Here is a 15,129-nt window from a genome sequence, read left to right as displayed (position 1 = left end):
CCGCAAGTGAAGGAGGGCACACTGCGCATGCGCAGCTGCCCTCCATTTATTTTCTATGGGGTCGGCTATTTCTGTCGGACCCATAGAAATGAATGGCAGCGGGGGCCACGCAAGCGCGGTAAGCTCCCATTCACTTCTATGGAGAGACCGCTTGGTAGTGGCTGGACCACCTTGCTGGGCTCCGTTCTCGATATAGGTGCGCGTCCCAGCAGTGGGACCCGTACCTATAAGACAATGGGGGCATATCCTAGCGATATGCCCCCATTGTCGATCATGAGACAACCCCTTTAAGGTTGGGGCTGGAGTCTCCTAGGAGCCCGTACATTCTAGGCACAATGCTGAGATGCAAATGCTAGAAAATAGAGATGGATTCTGCTGATAAATGCCATATACAAGCCATGGCCAGAAATGGTGTTACTCCTCATGTACACGCACATGTCTTATTCTGAAAAGTCATTTGAAATGACATTACATTTTAACAAATACACTGATGGAATTGTGGTACCTTATATAATGAGCGATAATAACACTTGTGTTCAAATGTAAAAATGTTTAAATTACACATTAGTATATGGACAGCGGAGGAGAATTCTAACACTAGTGGAGTTAAAGGGGTTGTCCAATCTTGACATTTCCACAGCCAGATGGGACTAAGCGCCTGCCAAAGGTGAGTGGACTTAGAAAAAGCAGCTTCCATGGTAGTGTACAGCTGGTTCTTAGTCACATCTCACCATGGATCCAGTGGGATGGGACAACCTCTTCAAGGTGCATTTATATTTTAAAGTACTGTATATTTACTTTTACTGCCCAAAACTGATTAAAAATTAATGACAAATTGAGGGCTCTTTCACACTTGCGTTCTTTTCTTCCGGCATAGAGTTCCGTCGTCGGGGCTCTATGCCGGAAGAATCCTGATCAGTTTTATCCTAATGCATTCTGAATGGAGTGAAATCCGTTCAGGATGCATCAGGATGTCTTCAGTTCCGGAACGGAACGTTTTTGGCCGGAGAAAATACCGCAGCATGCTGCGCTTTTTGCTCCGGCCAAAAATTCTGAAGACTTGCCGCAAGGCCGGATCCGGAATGAATGCCCATTATAAGGCCGGAAGCAACGTTTAGCTTTTTCTCAATGGTTACCATGGCTGCCGGGACGCTAAAGTCCTGGCAGCCATGGTAAAGTGTAGTGGGGAGCGGGGGAGCAGCATACTTACCATCCGTGCGGCTCCCGGGGCGCTCCAGAGTGACGGCAGGGCGCCCCACGCGCATGGATCACGTGATCACATGGCACGTCATCCATGCGCATGGGGCGCTCTGACGTCACTCTGGAGCGCCCTGGGAGCCGTGCGGACTGTAAGTATACCGCTCCCCCGCTCCCCGCTCCTACTATGGCAACCAGGACTTTAATAGCGTCCTGGGTGCCATAGTAACACTGAAAGCATTTTGAAGACGGATCCGTCTTCAAATGCTTTCAGTACACTTGCATTTTTCCGGATCCGGCGTGTAATTCCGGCAAGTGGAGTACACGCCGGATCCGGACAACGCAAGTGTGAAAGAGGCCTGACATCAGTTTTTTTTTGTCTGACTTCAGGCTTCAATTAACAAAAAACATTATTCCACAAAAAATATATGTATATATATAGTGCCTTGAGTAAAGGTATTTAGACCTCTTTGGCCTTTTCTAAATTTTTCACATTACAACCACAAGTGTGTAAAGTGAAATGAAAATGATACAGTTTTCAAAACTTTTTATAAATAAAAATCTAGAAAGTATGGTGTGCATTTTTATTCAGCTGAGATTTTCCCACCTGAGCTGTGGACCTCTGCAGCTCTTCCAGAGTGACCATGGGCCTCTTGGCTGCTTCTCTAATTAGTGCTCTCCTTGCCTGGGCTGTCAGTTTTGATGGACTTGGTAGGCTTGCAGTTGTGCCACACTCCTTTCATTTTTGGATGATGGATTGAACAGTGCTTTGTGAGATGTTGAGAGCTTGGGATATTTTTTTATAATCTATACAAGCTTTACAGTTCTCCACAACTTTATCCCTGACCTTTCTGGTGTGTTCCTTGGTTTTCATGGTGCTGTTTGATCACTAATATTCTCTAACAAAGCTCTGAGGCCTTCACAGAACAGCTGTAGTTATATTGAGAATACATTTCATGCAGGTGGACTCTATTTACTAATTAGGTGACTTCTGAAGGCAGTTGGTCACACTGGATCTTATTTAGGTTATCAGAGTACAGAGGGCTGAACACAAATGCATGCCACACTTTTCAGATATTTATTTATTTAAAATTTTGAAAACCGTGTATCATTTTCTTTTCACTTCACACATACTTGCTACTTTGTGCTGGTCTATCACAGAATCCCAATAAAAAATAATGTAAGTCTGTGGATGTAACGTGAAAAAGTTCAAGTGGTATGAATACTTTTTCAAGGTTCTGTATATATCAGGGGTACATATGAAAAGATAGCATGTGAGAGCCATCTGGGGTTAAAATAACCTTAATAAGAAGACATCTAGAAGTCAAATGATTCAACATTTATTTTATTTTTTGTTTTTCAAATGGAATTGGGAAAGAAGAAAGGGGACAGGGGCGCTGACATTTGTTGAAAAAGAAATGACCATTGTTAAAAGTTACACCTTCAAAGTAATCCCAAGCAGGCTTGAAGCAGAAAATATGGTCTGTGGCCTTGCACTCTACGCCACCTGGGACAAGCCTTGTTTAAATTCTATTTTATAGATTATTCAACATACAAAACAAGAAAAAAGTTTCATTTTATATTTTTATAATATATATACATCCTATTTCCTTAGATTACATGTGTGGCAGCTGGTTGGACAATGTTCAAGGTCATGCACATGTCTGCAGTATAGTTCTCTGATTTGTATATATTTGGGTCATCCTTATGATAAATAAGTGTCTGGAGATCTTCTTTGCATTTAAGTGACCTATACATATTATATGTCTCTGGGTTTAGTCAACTGTACAAAGATCGGGAGGCTCAATAAAAACCACAACAATTAAACAGCTTGCCTTATAAAAGCAAGACTACTCATGGTCATGGAATTCAGTTTTCTTTGGATTGGAAATACTGTCTTCCCAATGTAAGCATATCGAATGTCCTGTTGAACCAAAAACAAAGTAGAGTCTGCAGTTTAATCTCTCACTTTGAAAATGGAAAGGATTTCTCAGAGAAATTGTCATGCCCATTTTTTTAAAGGCATCTCCTGCAGGGCAATTGGGTCTTCCGCATTATAGCTACCATCAAGTCTTTGGCATGGCGTGATCCTTCATACTGGCCGGTCCACAGCATACTGACAAGGGCTCAGGTTGGAAGCCGGAGTCTGTACTGCTGGGTATGTGAAGTTGGCATGTTGCTTAGCCTTCAACCTCAAACTTGCCAAGCTTGAGTTGCAAGTGTCCCTGTACATGTAGGGACTGGCGGTAGAGGCATAGGGGCAGGCACTGGCTGAAACAGCTGAATTGAGGCTGGGACTATTAAGGTTATTAATGTTTCCCAAATTGTTAAGGCTAGAGCCTGGAACTCCAGTCACTGCTGAAGGAACCATAGATGAAGGCATGGTCATTGAAGCAATTGAGTTGGGTGGAGAGAACATTGGTTGGGATGAAAGAGGACTAACGTTCATGGAGTTAAAAAAAGGAAAACTCTTGGCAGAGAGGGGGCTAGTTGCAAGGCCTTTGGTGGCCCAGTTGTTATAGGAGTATCCAGAATACATATCGTCATAGGGCTGCATGAGTCCATTAAATTGGGCTCCAAAGCTATTTTTGCAAAGTTCAGCTTGCTGATTCCTTTCTCGTTTCCTCCACTTGGCTCTCCGATTTTTGAACCAAACCTATACATAAGAAACATAGATCATACAATGTTAATAGCAACATCTTTAGCAGCATTCCTATTATATATAAAATGTATTACATATTACTTCATTTTAGAGTAGAAATGGATATCAGCTTTCACACCTGACTGAGAGTTCCTGTACTTGTGGCAGGCATCCTAAACATTATGTTCATATTTGAACAGGCAATATGCACATGCAGTGCGCAAATTAGATCCATACTGAAAATCAATGACTACAGAATACAAAAGAATACATCTGCTGAAGACATGCTATGGGTGTTTAGGGTGCCTTCACAGAAAGCAGATTTGGTTACAGAAAAGTTCTGCAACTGAAAATTAGTTCAATTTATCTAATATTTGTTTTTTTTTGTAAGCATGTGTATTTCTGCAAGCTACAGGCAGGGGTGCACCATCAATGAGGCGCGGTGAGGCGATTGCCTCAGGCAGCACCAGGTAGGGGCAAGATGGGGGCAGCAAAAGGGGGATTATCTGTTTCTGCAGTATAGTATTGGGAAGCACAGTGGGCACAGTATGCAGTGCTGTATTATTACCCTGTATGTTTTGCAGCTCTGTATTTAATCTTTTCTGAGTATGTCTTTTACAGTAAGGCTGGAGGGAAGGGTTTAGGCTAAGAAATTGGCATTGGGGGTTTGGGGGCGCCATTTCAGTTTTTGTCTTAGGCAGCGGAAAGGCTAGGTGCACCCCTGGCTACAGTCCAATGAATAGAGATGATTTTCAGTTGCAGAAATGTTATGCAAGATAATCTGCCGCATGTGAAGTTTCCTTCAATTTACTGAATGTCCAATCTGCTACAGATTTCTTACAGCATTTGCTATAGACACGTTTTGACATGGATTTCTGACAACTCCATAAAGGAATCCCTCAGGTTAAAACGGCCTCACGATAAGAGATGGGCGAATCGATTTCTACAAATTGATTAGTCTCATCAACATGAGTTCTTCAGCTGTGAGGGGCTGTCCATGTTGCTGAAGAAGCGCCTCCCCGTCACTTGATTGTCAGTGCCAGAAATCTCACCTGGTCCTGACAATCTTGGACATGTGCTGCTGCTCCAAATAGCAGTGCAAGTGCGGAGCCTCTGTTTCGGAAGCAGTGAATGTTCACGCATCGCTAACTGGAAGTGTAGCGGTGCATGCACAGTCTCTGCAACGGTAGAGGGAGCAAAACCTCTGTGCTTGTGCCACTACTTGGAGCAGCGGCGCAGGCGTTAGATGTACAGCCCTGTCAATCATGCAGCAGCAGGGACACCCCCTCGAAGGTGAAGGACTCTTGTTGATAAGTCATCTCTACTCAGAATACAATATTCTGATACAAGATCCTTTGGGAACCAGGAGAGGGCAGCTCCCTGTTATTTTTCCTATGTACTGTATGTACTGTACAAGGCCCTGAAGAAACTCCTGTCATCATCATAGAAAGCTTCCAGCAGCTATTACTGACTCTTATATGTAAGGACTTGTTTTATCTGTCTATGCGTTTATTAACATTTTCTTTAGTTTTTTTAATCTATATTTTTTTTCTTTAAATACAAACGTCTGCATCCGTTTAGAACGAATCCATTTGTATTATCTTTAACATAGCCATATCCGTCTTGAACACCATTGAAAGTCAATGGAGGACAGATCCGTTCTCTATTGTGCCAGATTGTGTCATTGAAAACGGATCCGTTCCCATTGACTTACATTGTGTGTCAGGACAGATCCGTTTGGCTCAGTTTGGTCAGACGGACACCAAAACGCTGCAAGCAGCGTTTTGGTGTCCGCCTCCAAAGCGAAATGGAGACGGAACTGATGCAAAACTGATGCATTCAGAGCGGATACTTTTCCATTCAGAATGCATTAGGACAAAACTGATCCGTTTTGGACCGCTTGTGAGAGCCCTGAACAAATCTCACAAACTAAAAGGAGTTTTCAAGGATTAGGGTCATATGTCGCTTGGGGACACATCACTGCTAAGGACAGTAATTGGCTGCAGCGGTGCATGTGACCAGGTCTATACCTCAGTCATAAGTGAGTATGCTGGGGGCTGGAAGATGGCCAAACAGAGCTAGGGTGTCAGAACAGAGCAGTGGGGATAAGAGGAGTATGATTCTTTCGTTAGGCACCACACACTATGCGGGCTAATTAAGAATGGACAGAATTCTGGAAACCCCCTTTAATGGACTACTGTATACTGTTAAGCTATTATTATTATTTTTTACAATTTCCTGACATATAAAACTAGATTAAATAATAGACCTCTTGAGAACAGTGAATATATTTTGTACTTACTCTGACTCTGGCCTCAGTGAGGTTGGTCCACACTGCAATCTCCTCCCTGGTGCTCATGTCTGGATATCGGTTCCTCTGGAAAGTGGCCTCCAGTTCTTGCAGCTGCTGGCTTGTAAAATGTGTCCTTTGTCTCCTTTGTTTCTTCTTTAATGAACCATCTTCGGGGTTTGAGTCATCCGTTTGGTTCTGTTGGGATTTTTCTGTATCTGCAAAATATTGTTTAATAAAAAATGATGAGTTATTTGTTTTGTAGATATGCACAGAGCGAACCATGATCATTAAAGGGTTTATCCATATAGAAAAACCATTTTGTTCCTAGAAGGTTTACGCAACGATAAAATGATCACAGGGTGTCTTGATCATAGAGTTGGATCACAGCAATCTTCTATAGAGTGACCTGGCAGGAAGTGTTGAGTTACCCTGCAGCTCCACCACAGGTGAAATGATGCATTGCACAGTTCTCATTGAAATCTCAGAGTGAGAGAAGGTATTTGAGGATCCTGCCTGTCTTATAGTTCAGGAACATTCTCCATTTATACATCTCTGATAATTTTTTTTAAACCAGATAACCTTTAACATGGACCATAAGAATGCTATTTAACATGGTTCGCACTGATTGAAATTTGTTCCACTGATCCATGTACATTTTTTCTCAGCTGCTATTAAACATTACAATCAGATTTCAGCTAGATACATGTACAGTAATAAACAATATGTTTTAACAGTGGAGATTATTTGATTAATTAAAATGACTAAATTCTGGTTGTAATTGTGACATCAGTTATCATTAAAAACTTTCATACACTTTTTATGTGAGTGATGTCTGCCTATTAAAATATCGGGAGATGTGTACTAATAATGCTTCACTGTATGTGTACCAAATTGTTTCCTTCAAGGTGATTTTTTTTAACCTATGTTCTGTAAATTGTATATTCTGCATATTGTATATCTTTAAAGGGGTTCTGCACTTTGTTTTAACTGATGATCTATCCTCTGGATAGATCATCAGCTTCTGATCGGCGGGGGTCCGACAACCAGGACCCCCGCCGATCAGCTGTTTGAGAAGGAAGCGGAGCTGGCAGTAGTGCGTGGCCTTCTCACTGTTTACCGCAGGCCCAGTGACGTCACGACTAGTATCAACTAGCGTGGGTGCGGCTAAGCTCCATTCGAGTAAACAGAGCTTAGCCCCGCCCACGCTGCTGGAGCGACGCTGCCTTCTCAAACAGCTGATCGGCGGGGGTCACAGGTGTCGAACCCCCGCCGATCAGAAGCTGATGATCTATCCAGAGGATAGATCATCAGTTAAAAGAAAGTGCAGAACCCCTTTAATGCCTCTTTCACACGAGCCATACGGATTGCGTCAGCATCTGTTCAGGGAAAAACAGATCGTTTAGCACACAAGTTCAATCAGTTTTTTCTGCGACGGCGTTCAGTATGTGTGTTTTTTTCTGTCTGGATTTTATCTGGATTGCATGCATTTTTCCTGCGCATGAAGAAAAACTGAAGAATAACAATCACATTTCCAGCAACCTTCAGTGAAAAACAGATTGCAAATGGATGCCTTCCGTTTTTCACACAAGCCCCATTCACTTCTATGGGGCTAGAGCTGTGTGAAAAATGCACAATATAGAAAATGCTGTGATTTTTCCTGAATGCAGAATTGACGTGTGAAAACTGTTTCAGTCCGGATGCTATGTGTTCACTACTTGCATGACATCCATAAGGAAAACTTACCCGTGTGAAAGAGCACTAAAGGGAGTCTATCAGCTATATTATGACAACTAAACCAATAAAATCGCCATGTCCAGTACTTAAAGAGGTTTTGCCATGAAAAATATTCTACATTTTCCAAACCAGCACCAGGATCTAAATACTTTTGTATTTGCATGTAACTAAAAAGGTAGTATTGCCACTGAGTTATTCAATAAACAGTATCTGTATAGCTCCACCTGTTGCGTGTTCTTTTATTATTTCTCTGTCCACCTTGCTGAAGTGGTCGCACATGCTCATTTCCAGCTGCCACCAGCTCTATCTACTGTTAGAAGCTGTGACAGTTACAGGGAGAGAACAGAAAGGACAAACCCCAAATGAGTAAGCCAGTGCCACGCGGGTGGTCCCCAGCTCAACAAGTGCTGGCTTTGTTGAGTTAAAGGAAATGTGTCACCAATTTTTTTTTTCTGCCAGTTAAAACCAGATAGTAGCACATATCCTTTTTTTAATAATCTGTTTTTAATTTCTCACTACTGAATTTTTACTCTATTTTCTGAACATGATTATAGGGGTGGCCATCTTGCCTAAGCTGCTCTTAACAGCATTTAGAAAGCATTAGGAAAATTGCTTTATGGCAGCCCCATGGGCCATAGACACAATGGTCAGGAGGGGACTTCATTGACTTCTATGGGAGAGTCTTCTAGACATGCTCTGTGATCTGTGCAGAGGTCATTGTACAAGGAAGGAATAGATAAGATCTGACAATCATCTGTTGTGAATGGTGGATCTTGTCTTATCTGTCATTCTAATCCTACCAGTAATGATATCACCTTTGTGAATAGATAAGCAGGTAACTGCAGTAAAGTGTTGTGTACAGACCAAGAACTGGCGGCAATTATTTTTCTTAGTGGCCAGTGAAAAAACGGCAGGATTTTATGTTTCTGGTTTAAATATAAATATTGACAAAAATAAAAAATAAAATCACCAAAAATTATAAAAAAATATGTCAAACATAAAAACTGTTTTTTAACAATAGGTCATTTTCTGATTACACATTTCCTTTAACACTGCTCCACACCATGGCCTTGGTTCTCAGCTCCACCAGTCTGTTTAGCTCTGTGCAGTATTATTGGGGCTTTTTGGTTCTTTTAAGCCCTCCTCACCCTAACCTTGCTGCGTGCATAGGAAAGTGACCATGAGCAATGTCATCGTACAACTGAAATCCATCTGATGAGTTTCAAAATCAACAAACTTTGTTAATATGTTAAAAGAATAACAAAAATCCACCCAATGTGCCAATGTTTCCACAGACATACGCTCACACATTAGCCTCTGAATATTTAATGGTGTGTGCTTTAGAGAATTATGTCTGCACCGCCTTCTAACACCATGATATTTCAATAACCAGTGTCAAGGTGGCGGAAAAGACAATCTCCGAATTTGTGAATAAAGAGAAATGATAAGAAATACGACCATGTTATGTATGCCTGTGTTACTTTATACCACTGTATTATTATTCTAATTACTATTATAAAAATAAAACATCTATGTTGGATCTTTCACTAGATGAGTAACTTGAAGCTCCAGGGCCAAATGCAAAATCTGTCACAGGGCCCCAATTTAACGTGTGCTATTTATTGCTGATGTCTTCATAGGTGGCTTTTAGTGTGACGGGTACTTCTCTGTCCCCAATTGTCCATAATTTACAATGCTTTCTACTGCAAAATAACAATGCAGTGCTGTAAAGATAATGAGGAAGTGAGACTTGCAAAGGGTCCATTCACAGGGATGTAAGGGCTCTATGCCCGTGCTGCGGACTGCAAATAGCGGTCCGCAATGCACAGACACCAACCGTGTGAATCCTGTATTGCGGTGCAGACCCATTGTCTTGAACAAGATATCGCAAAAAATAGGACATGAGGCATGGGACCAGAAAGCCTACGGAAGCATTTCCCAGTGTTTCTGTGGGCTCCTGATCTATGCCTCTGCTCCGCAAAAGATAGGACATGACCCATTCAAGTCAATGAATCCGCATCCGCAATACTGAGTGCATATAGGCACAGAGGCTTACAGTCGTGTGAATGCACCCTAAGGCTATGTTCACATCTCTGGCAGATAACTCTGGTAGAGAGCAGACTACCGGAGTTACCATATCTGGCATTATAGTCAATAGGAATCTGATGATTACTGGCAGTGTGTGACAGTGCTGGATATGGTAACTCCTGTAGTCTTCCTCTGCTGGTATACACTACTGGAGTTACGTGCCACAGATGTGAACCTAGCCTAATTTGTTTTCTTAATCCTCAGGCATTGATTTTAATACTTAGATATTTTAGGGAGGGAGGGGGAATTAGTTGATCTTTATACACATTGGCTAGGGTCAACAGCTACTCTGTTAAAGGGAATGTGTCACATATTTTTCTGCCAGTTAAAGCCAAAGTGACCCTTTTTTTTGTTGTCTTTTCTTTCGAGTTTTAGAATTTTTTGTTCCATTTCCTGAATATAATTATGGGGGTGGCCATCCTGCCTGAGCTGTTGCCAACAGCATTTAGAACTATGCTTTACAATAGTCACAATACACTGGAGGGGGCTCTAATGTCTATGGGACAGTTTTCTAGGTCTGTGCAGAGGTCAAGAGGGAGTAGATAAGCTGTGATATCACCTATTGTGAAAGGTGGATCCTGTGTTATCTATATATAGGTGATATTTGTCAGTGTAAACCCACCTATGATGATAATGTTAAAAAGTGATCTGTACAGACCAAGAAGTGGTGTCTATTATTCGGCTTAGTGGCCTCTTAGGATTTTCTTTTAAATATAGATAGTGACAAGGAAAATTTAAAATAACCACCCAAAATCCTTCAAAAATATGTTTAACATAAAAACTTGATTTAAAGGGCTTCTGTCACCCCACTAAACCTATTTTTTTTTTGCTTACTTATAATCCCTACACTGCGATTTATGGCTACATGATCAAATTAATCATTTTGGTCCTGTAGATTTAGTTTAAAACAAGCTTTTAAAATATGCTAATTACCTTGCTACCAGCAAGTAGGGCGGCTACTTGCTGGTAGCAGCCGCATCCTCCGATCGTAAAGACGCCCCCTCCACATTGTGATTGACAGGGCCAGGGAACGGGGTCGTTCTCTGCTGGCCCTGCCTGTTTGCATTTAAAATCTTGCGCCTGCGCCTGCGCCGCGGCCGTACCTGTCTTCAATTGGCGCAGGCGCACTGAGAGGCGGCCGCTCCATCCTCAATGCGCCTGCGCCGGGTGTAGATGTGACGTCATCGGCGCAGGCGCATTGAGGATAGAGCGGCCGAGCGAGCGGCCGCCCCTCAGTGCGGCCGCGGCGCAGGCGCAAGATTTTAAATGCAAACAGGCAGGGCCAGTAGAGAACGATCCCGTTCCCTGGCCCTGTCAATCACAATGTGGAGGGGGCGTCTTTACGATCGGAGGATGCGGCTGCTACCAGCAAGTAGCCGCCCTACTTGCTGGTAGCAAGGTAATTAGCATATTTTAAAAGCTTGTTTTAAACTAAATCTACAGGACCAAAATGATTAATTTGATCATGTAGCCATAAATCGCAGTGTAGGGATTATAAGTAAGCAAAAAAAACAATATATGTTTAGTGGGGCTACACAAGCCCTTTAAACAATAGGTCATTTTCTGATGACACATTCCCTTTAGTACAGCTGTATGTCATGTGCCATATAATAAGCTATAAATATGGGTGGATAAGTTGGACATACACATTAGATCAATGTGGGCTGAACCCGTCAATTTAGGCAGGACTGGCAAACCATCTAATGTGTAAGAGCAGCTCCTTATATTTCCCTTATGGCAGATGTCAGGGGAAAGAAGGATCAGGCTGTTGGACTTCAACATGCCTGATCCTTTTGCTCTCAGGAGGAATAATCCAATGACAGAGGTGTCTGACAGCAGTTTGCTACTTTCTCCCCATTCAGAAACACACTCATGTCTATGGGGGGAGTCAGGAAGGATAGATGTCAACCAAACATGTAAACTGTGTGGTCCACCTTACTATAGAGAGTGACTTGGTAGTTTGCATTAACAAATGGAAACCTACTGAATTAGGGTGCATTTATATGAGTGGATTTTGTGACAGTAATGGAGAGTCTTTTGCCACAATCCTCATTATTGCAGCAACACTGCACCAGATTTTTGCATAAATGTCAGGGTTTTGCCATTATTATGGAAAATACAACAATGAATCATGTTAAAGGGGTTGTCCTGCCACTAATATTGATGACCTATCATCAGGATAGGTCATCAATATCTGATCGGAGGGTGTCCAATACCTGGAACCACTGCCGATAAGATGTTTAAGAAGGAGGCGGCGCTTCATCCTCATTACTACACTACACGTCACCTCCCGTGGAGTTGTGGTGTAGTGTAGTTACAAGTACTAGAAAATCATACAACCAAGTTGCTATAGGCAAAGCCTTATATTCTCATCGGTGACCATGTTCAAAATAATAATCCACAATAGGTAGGTTACCGCAATTAAAACATAACGTTTAATAAATAATTAATTAAAAGGTGTAGGCCCGTGTACATTGATTTCAGAGGTTTGTATACACAAAGGTCGCACCAAAAAAAAAATGATGCAACCACTGATTAGCATGCCATAGTATAAGGTATACTAAAGTAAAGACAACAGAGAACAGAGGATAGAGGAGGATAGGATAGTGATATATATGGGACAACGGATACTGGGTCTCTGACCCTATACGTCCCTATATCTATCTACTAATTCCCCTCTTACTGAATGTCCCTCAGTGTCCCTCTTTCAAAGGCAACAGTGACTGCCCAGCTTCATCAACCAGCTCAGAAAAAGAAAAATAAGAGGGACCACATAGTCTGCTCAAAACAGAGGTCCCGACGCGTTTCATTGGGCTCCGCCAAATCCTCAGGGGACCATTATACAGGATGGTATTATAGTGCTCAAAAGTCAGAATCAATACTTTTAAAATGTATACAGAGCGATGATCAGTCGCTATCAATGTCTACTTAGCTGTTCATTAGTTCCCCGGCACGGATCAGCAATAGGTATTCATCTGGCATCCTGCGTGTGGCAGCGCGTGACGTCCTGCATATGACAGCAGCAGTGTGAGTTTACTACCGGGCCAATTTTATAGCCGCGCTGGACCGCTCAGTAACCGCCCTCTGGTATCACATGACCGATCACGCCACTAGTCACCTGACTAGATCTGTCACGTGATCGGAGGACATCGGCGAAGGAGCACATCCATCAAATGTGGACCTGCCCCCTTGTGTGATGTCAGAGCTGGGCGGGTACATGGGCGGAGATGCGGGAGGCGATTGGGCCCAATTCGCCTACTACTACATGCCCGCCCTTCTATCAGTGTTGTAATACGCTGAACGTGACCAACTGTAAAAGTGTCCGCTCCAGGCATTGAGGTTAAGTTAGACTTAAACAGGTTCTAGGTTCAAACACAAGTGAAGATATGTACACTAGAGAGGGCCCAATATAATGTAATGTGAAAAGGCTCAAATCAGCTAGTAAATCAATACCCATATGCGAATAAATATATGTATACTTAATTCATACATATGGGTATGTAAAATGACACATGTATAGGCCCACTATATGTGCGCAAGTTAGCAATTACAGTGGAGGAAATAATTATTTGACCCCTCACTGATTTTGTAAGTTTGTCCAATGACAAAGAAATGAAAAGTCTCAGAACAGTATCATTTCAATGGTAGGTTTATTGTAACAGTGGCAGATAGCACATCAAAAGGAAAATCGAAAAAATAACTTTAAATAAAAGATAGCAACTGATTTGCATTTCATTGAGTGAAATAAGTATTTGAACCCTCTAACAAAAAAAGACTTAATACTTGGTGGAAAAACCCTTGTTTGCAAGCACAGAGGTCAAACGTTTCTTGTAATTGATGACCAAGTTTGCGCACATTTTAGGAGGAATGTTGGTCCACTCCTCTTTGCAGATCATCTCTAAATCCCTAAGGTTTCGAGGCTGTCTCTGTGCAACTCTGAGCTTGAGCTCCCTCCATAGGTTTTCGATTGGATTAAGGTCCGGAGACTGACTAGGCCACTCCATGACCTTAATGTGCTTCTTCTTGAGCCACTCCTTTGTTGCCTTTGCTGTATGTTTTGGGTCATTGTCGTGCTGGAACACCCATCCACGACCCATTTTCAGTTTCCTGGCAGAGGGAAGGAGGTTGTCGCTCAGGATTTCACGATACATGGCTCCGTCCATTTTCCCGTTTATGCGAATAAGTTGTCCTGTGCCCTTAGCAGAAAAACACCCCCAAAGCAAAATGTTTCCACCCCCATGCTTGACGGTGGGGACGGTGTTTTGGGGGTCATAGGCAGCATTTTTCTTCCTCCAAACACAGCGAGTTGAGTTAATGCCAAAGAGCTCTATTTTGGTCTCATCAGACCACAGCACCTTCTCCCAGTCACTCTCTGAATCATTCAGGTGTTCATTGGCAAACTTCAAACGGGCCTGCACATGTGCCTTCCTGAGCAGGGGGACCTTGCGAGCCCTGCAGGATTTTAATCCATTGCGGTGTAATGTGTTTCCAATGGTTTTCTTGGTGACTGTGGTCCCTGCTAATTTGAGGTCATTAACTAACTCCTCCCGTGTAGTTCTAGGATGCTTTTTCACCTTTCTCAGAACCATTGACACCCCACGAGGTGAGATCTTGCGTGGAGCCCCAGAGCGAGGTCGGTTGATGGTCATTTTGTGCTCCTTCCATTTTCGAACAATCGCACCAACAGTTGTCACCTTCTCTCCCAGCTTCTTGCTAATGGTTTTGTAGCCCATTCCAGCCTTGTGCAGGTCTACAATTTTGTCTCTGACATCCTTGGACAGCTCTTTGGTCTTTCCCATGTTGGAGAGTTTGGAGTCTGCTTGATTGATTGATTCTGTGGACAGGTGTCTTTTATACAGGTGACTAGTTAAGACAGGTGTCCTTAATGAGGGTGACTAATTGAGTAGAAGTGTCTAACCACTCTGTGGGAGCCAGAACTCTTAATGGTTGGTAGGGGTTCAAATACTTATTTCACTCAATGAAATGCAAATCAGTTGCTATCTTTTATTTAAAGTTATTTTTTCGATTTTCCTTTTGATGTGCTATCTGCCACTGTTACAATAAACCTACCATTGAAATGATACTGTTCTGAGACTTTTCATTTCTTTGTCATTGGACAAACTTACAAAATCAGTGAGGGGTCAAATAATTATTTCCGCCACTGTATATATCTATG

The 15,129-nt window shown here is 42.4% G+C and overlaps 1 protein-coding gene across 1 annotated transcript in view; it reads right to left on the bottom strand.

The window, feature by feature from the left end:
• Positions 1–2,526: 2,526 nt before the first annotated feature.
• Positions 2,527–15,129, bottom strand: part of PITX3 (paired like homeodomain 3) — a 92,602-nt gene continuing 79,999 nt past the window's right edge. The window contains exons 3-4 of the mRNA XM_044298820.1: positions 6,141–6,346; positions 2,527–3,853 (exon numbers count right to left, since the gene is read on the bottom strand). Coding sequence (XP_044154755.1) covers positions 3,290–3,853; positions 6,141–6,346 — 770 coding nt within the window. The 3' untranslated portion in view covers positions 2,527–3,289. The remainder of the gene's footprint in view (positions 3,854–6,140; positions 6,347–15,129) is intronic.

Source organism: Bufo gargarizans, chromosome 6, assembly GCF_014858855.1.
Source record: "Bufo gargarizans isolate SCDJY-AF-19 chromosome 6, ASM1485885v1, whole genome shotgun sequence".
Taxonomy (NCBI): Eukaryota; Metazoa; Chordata; class Amphibia; order Anura; family Bufonidae; genus Bufo; species Bufo gargarizans.
Note: the sequence above shows the minus strand (reverse complement) of the source record. Positions and strands in the feature narration are given on the sequence as shown.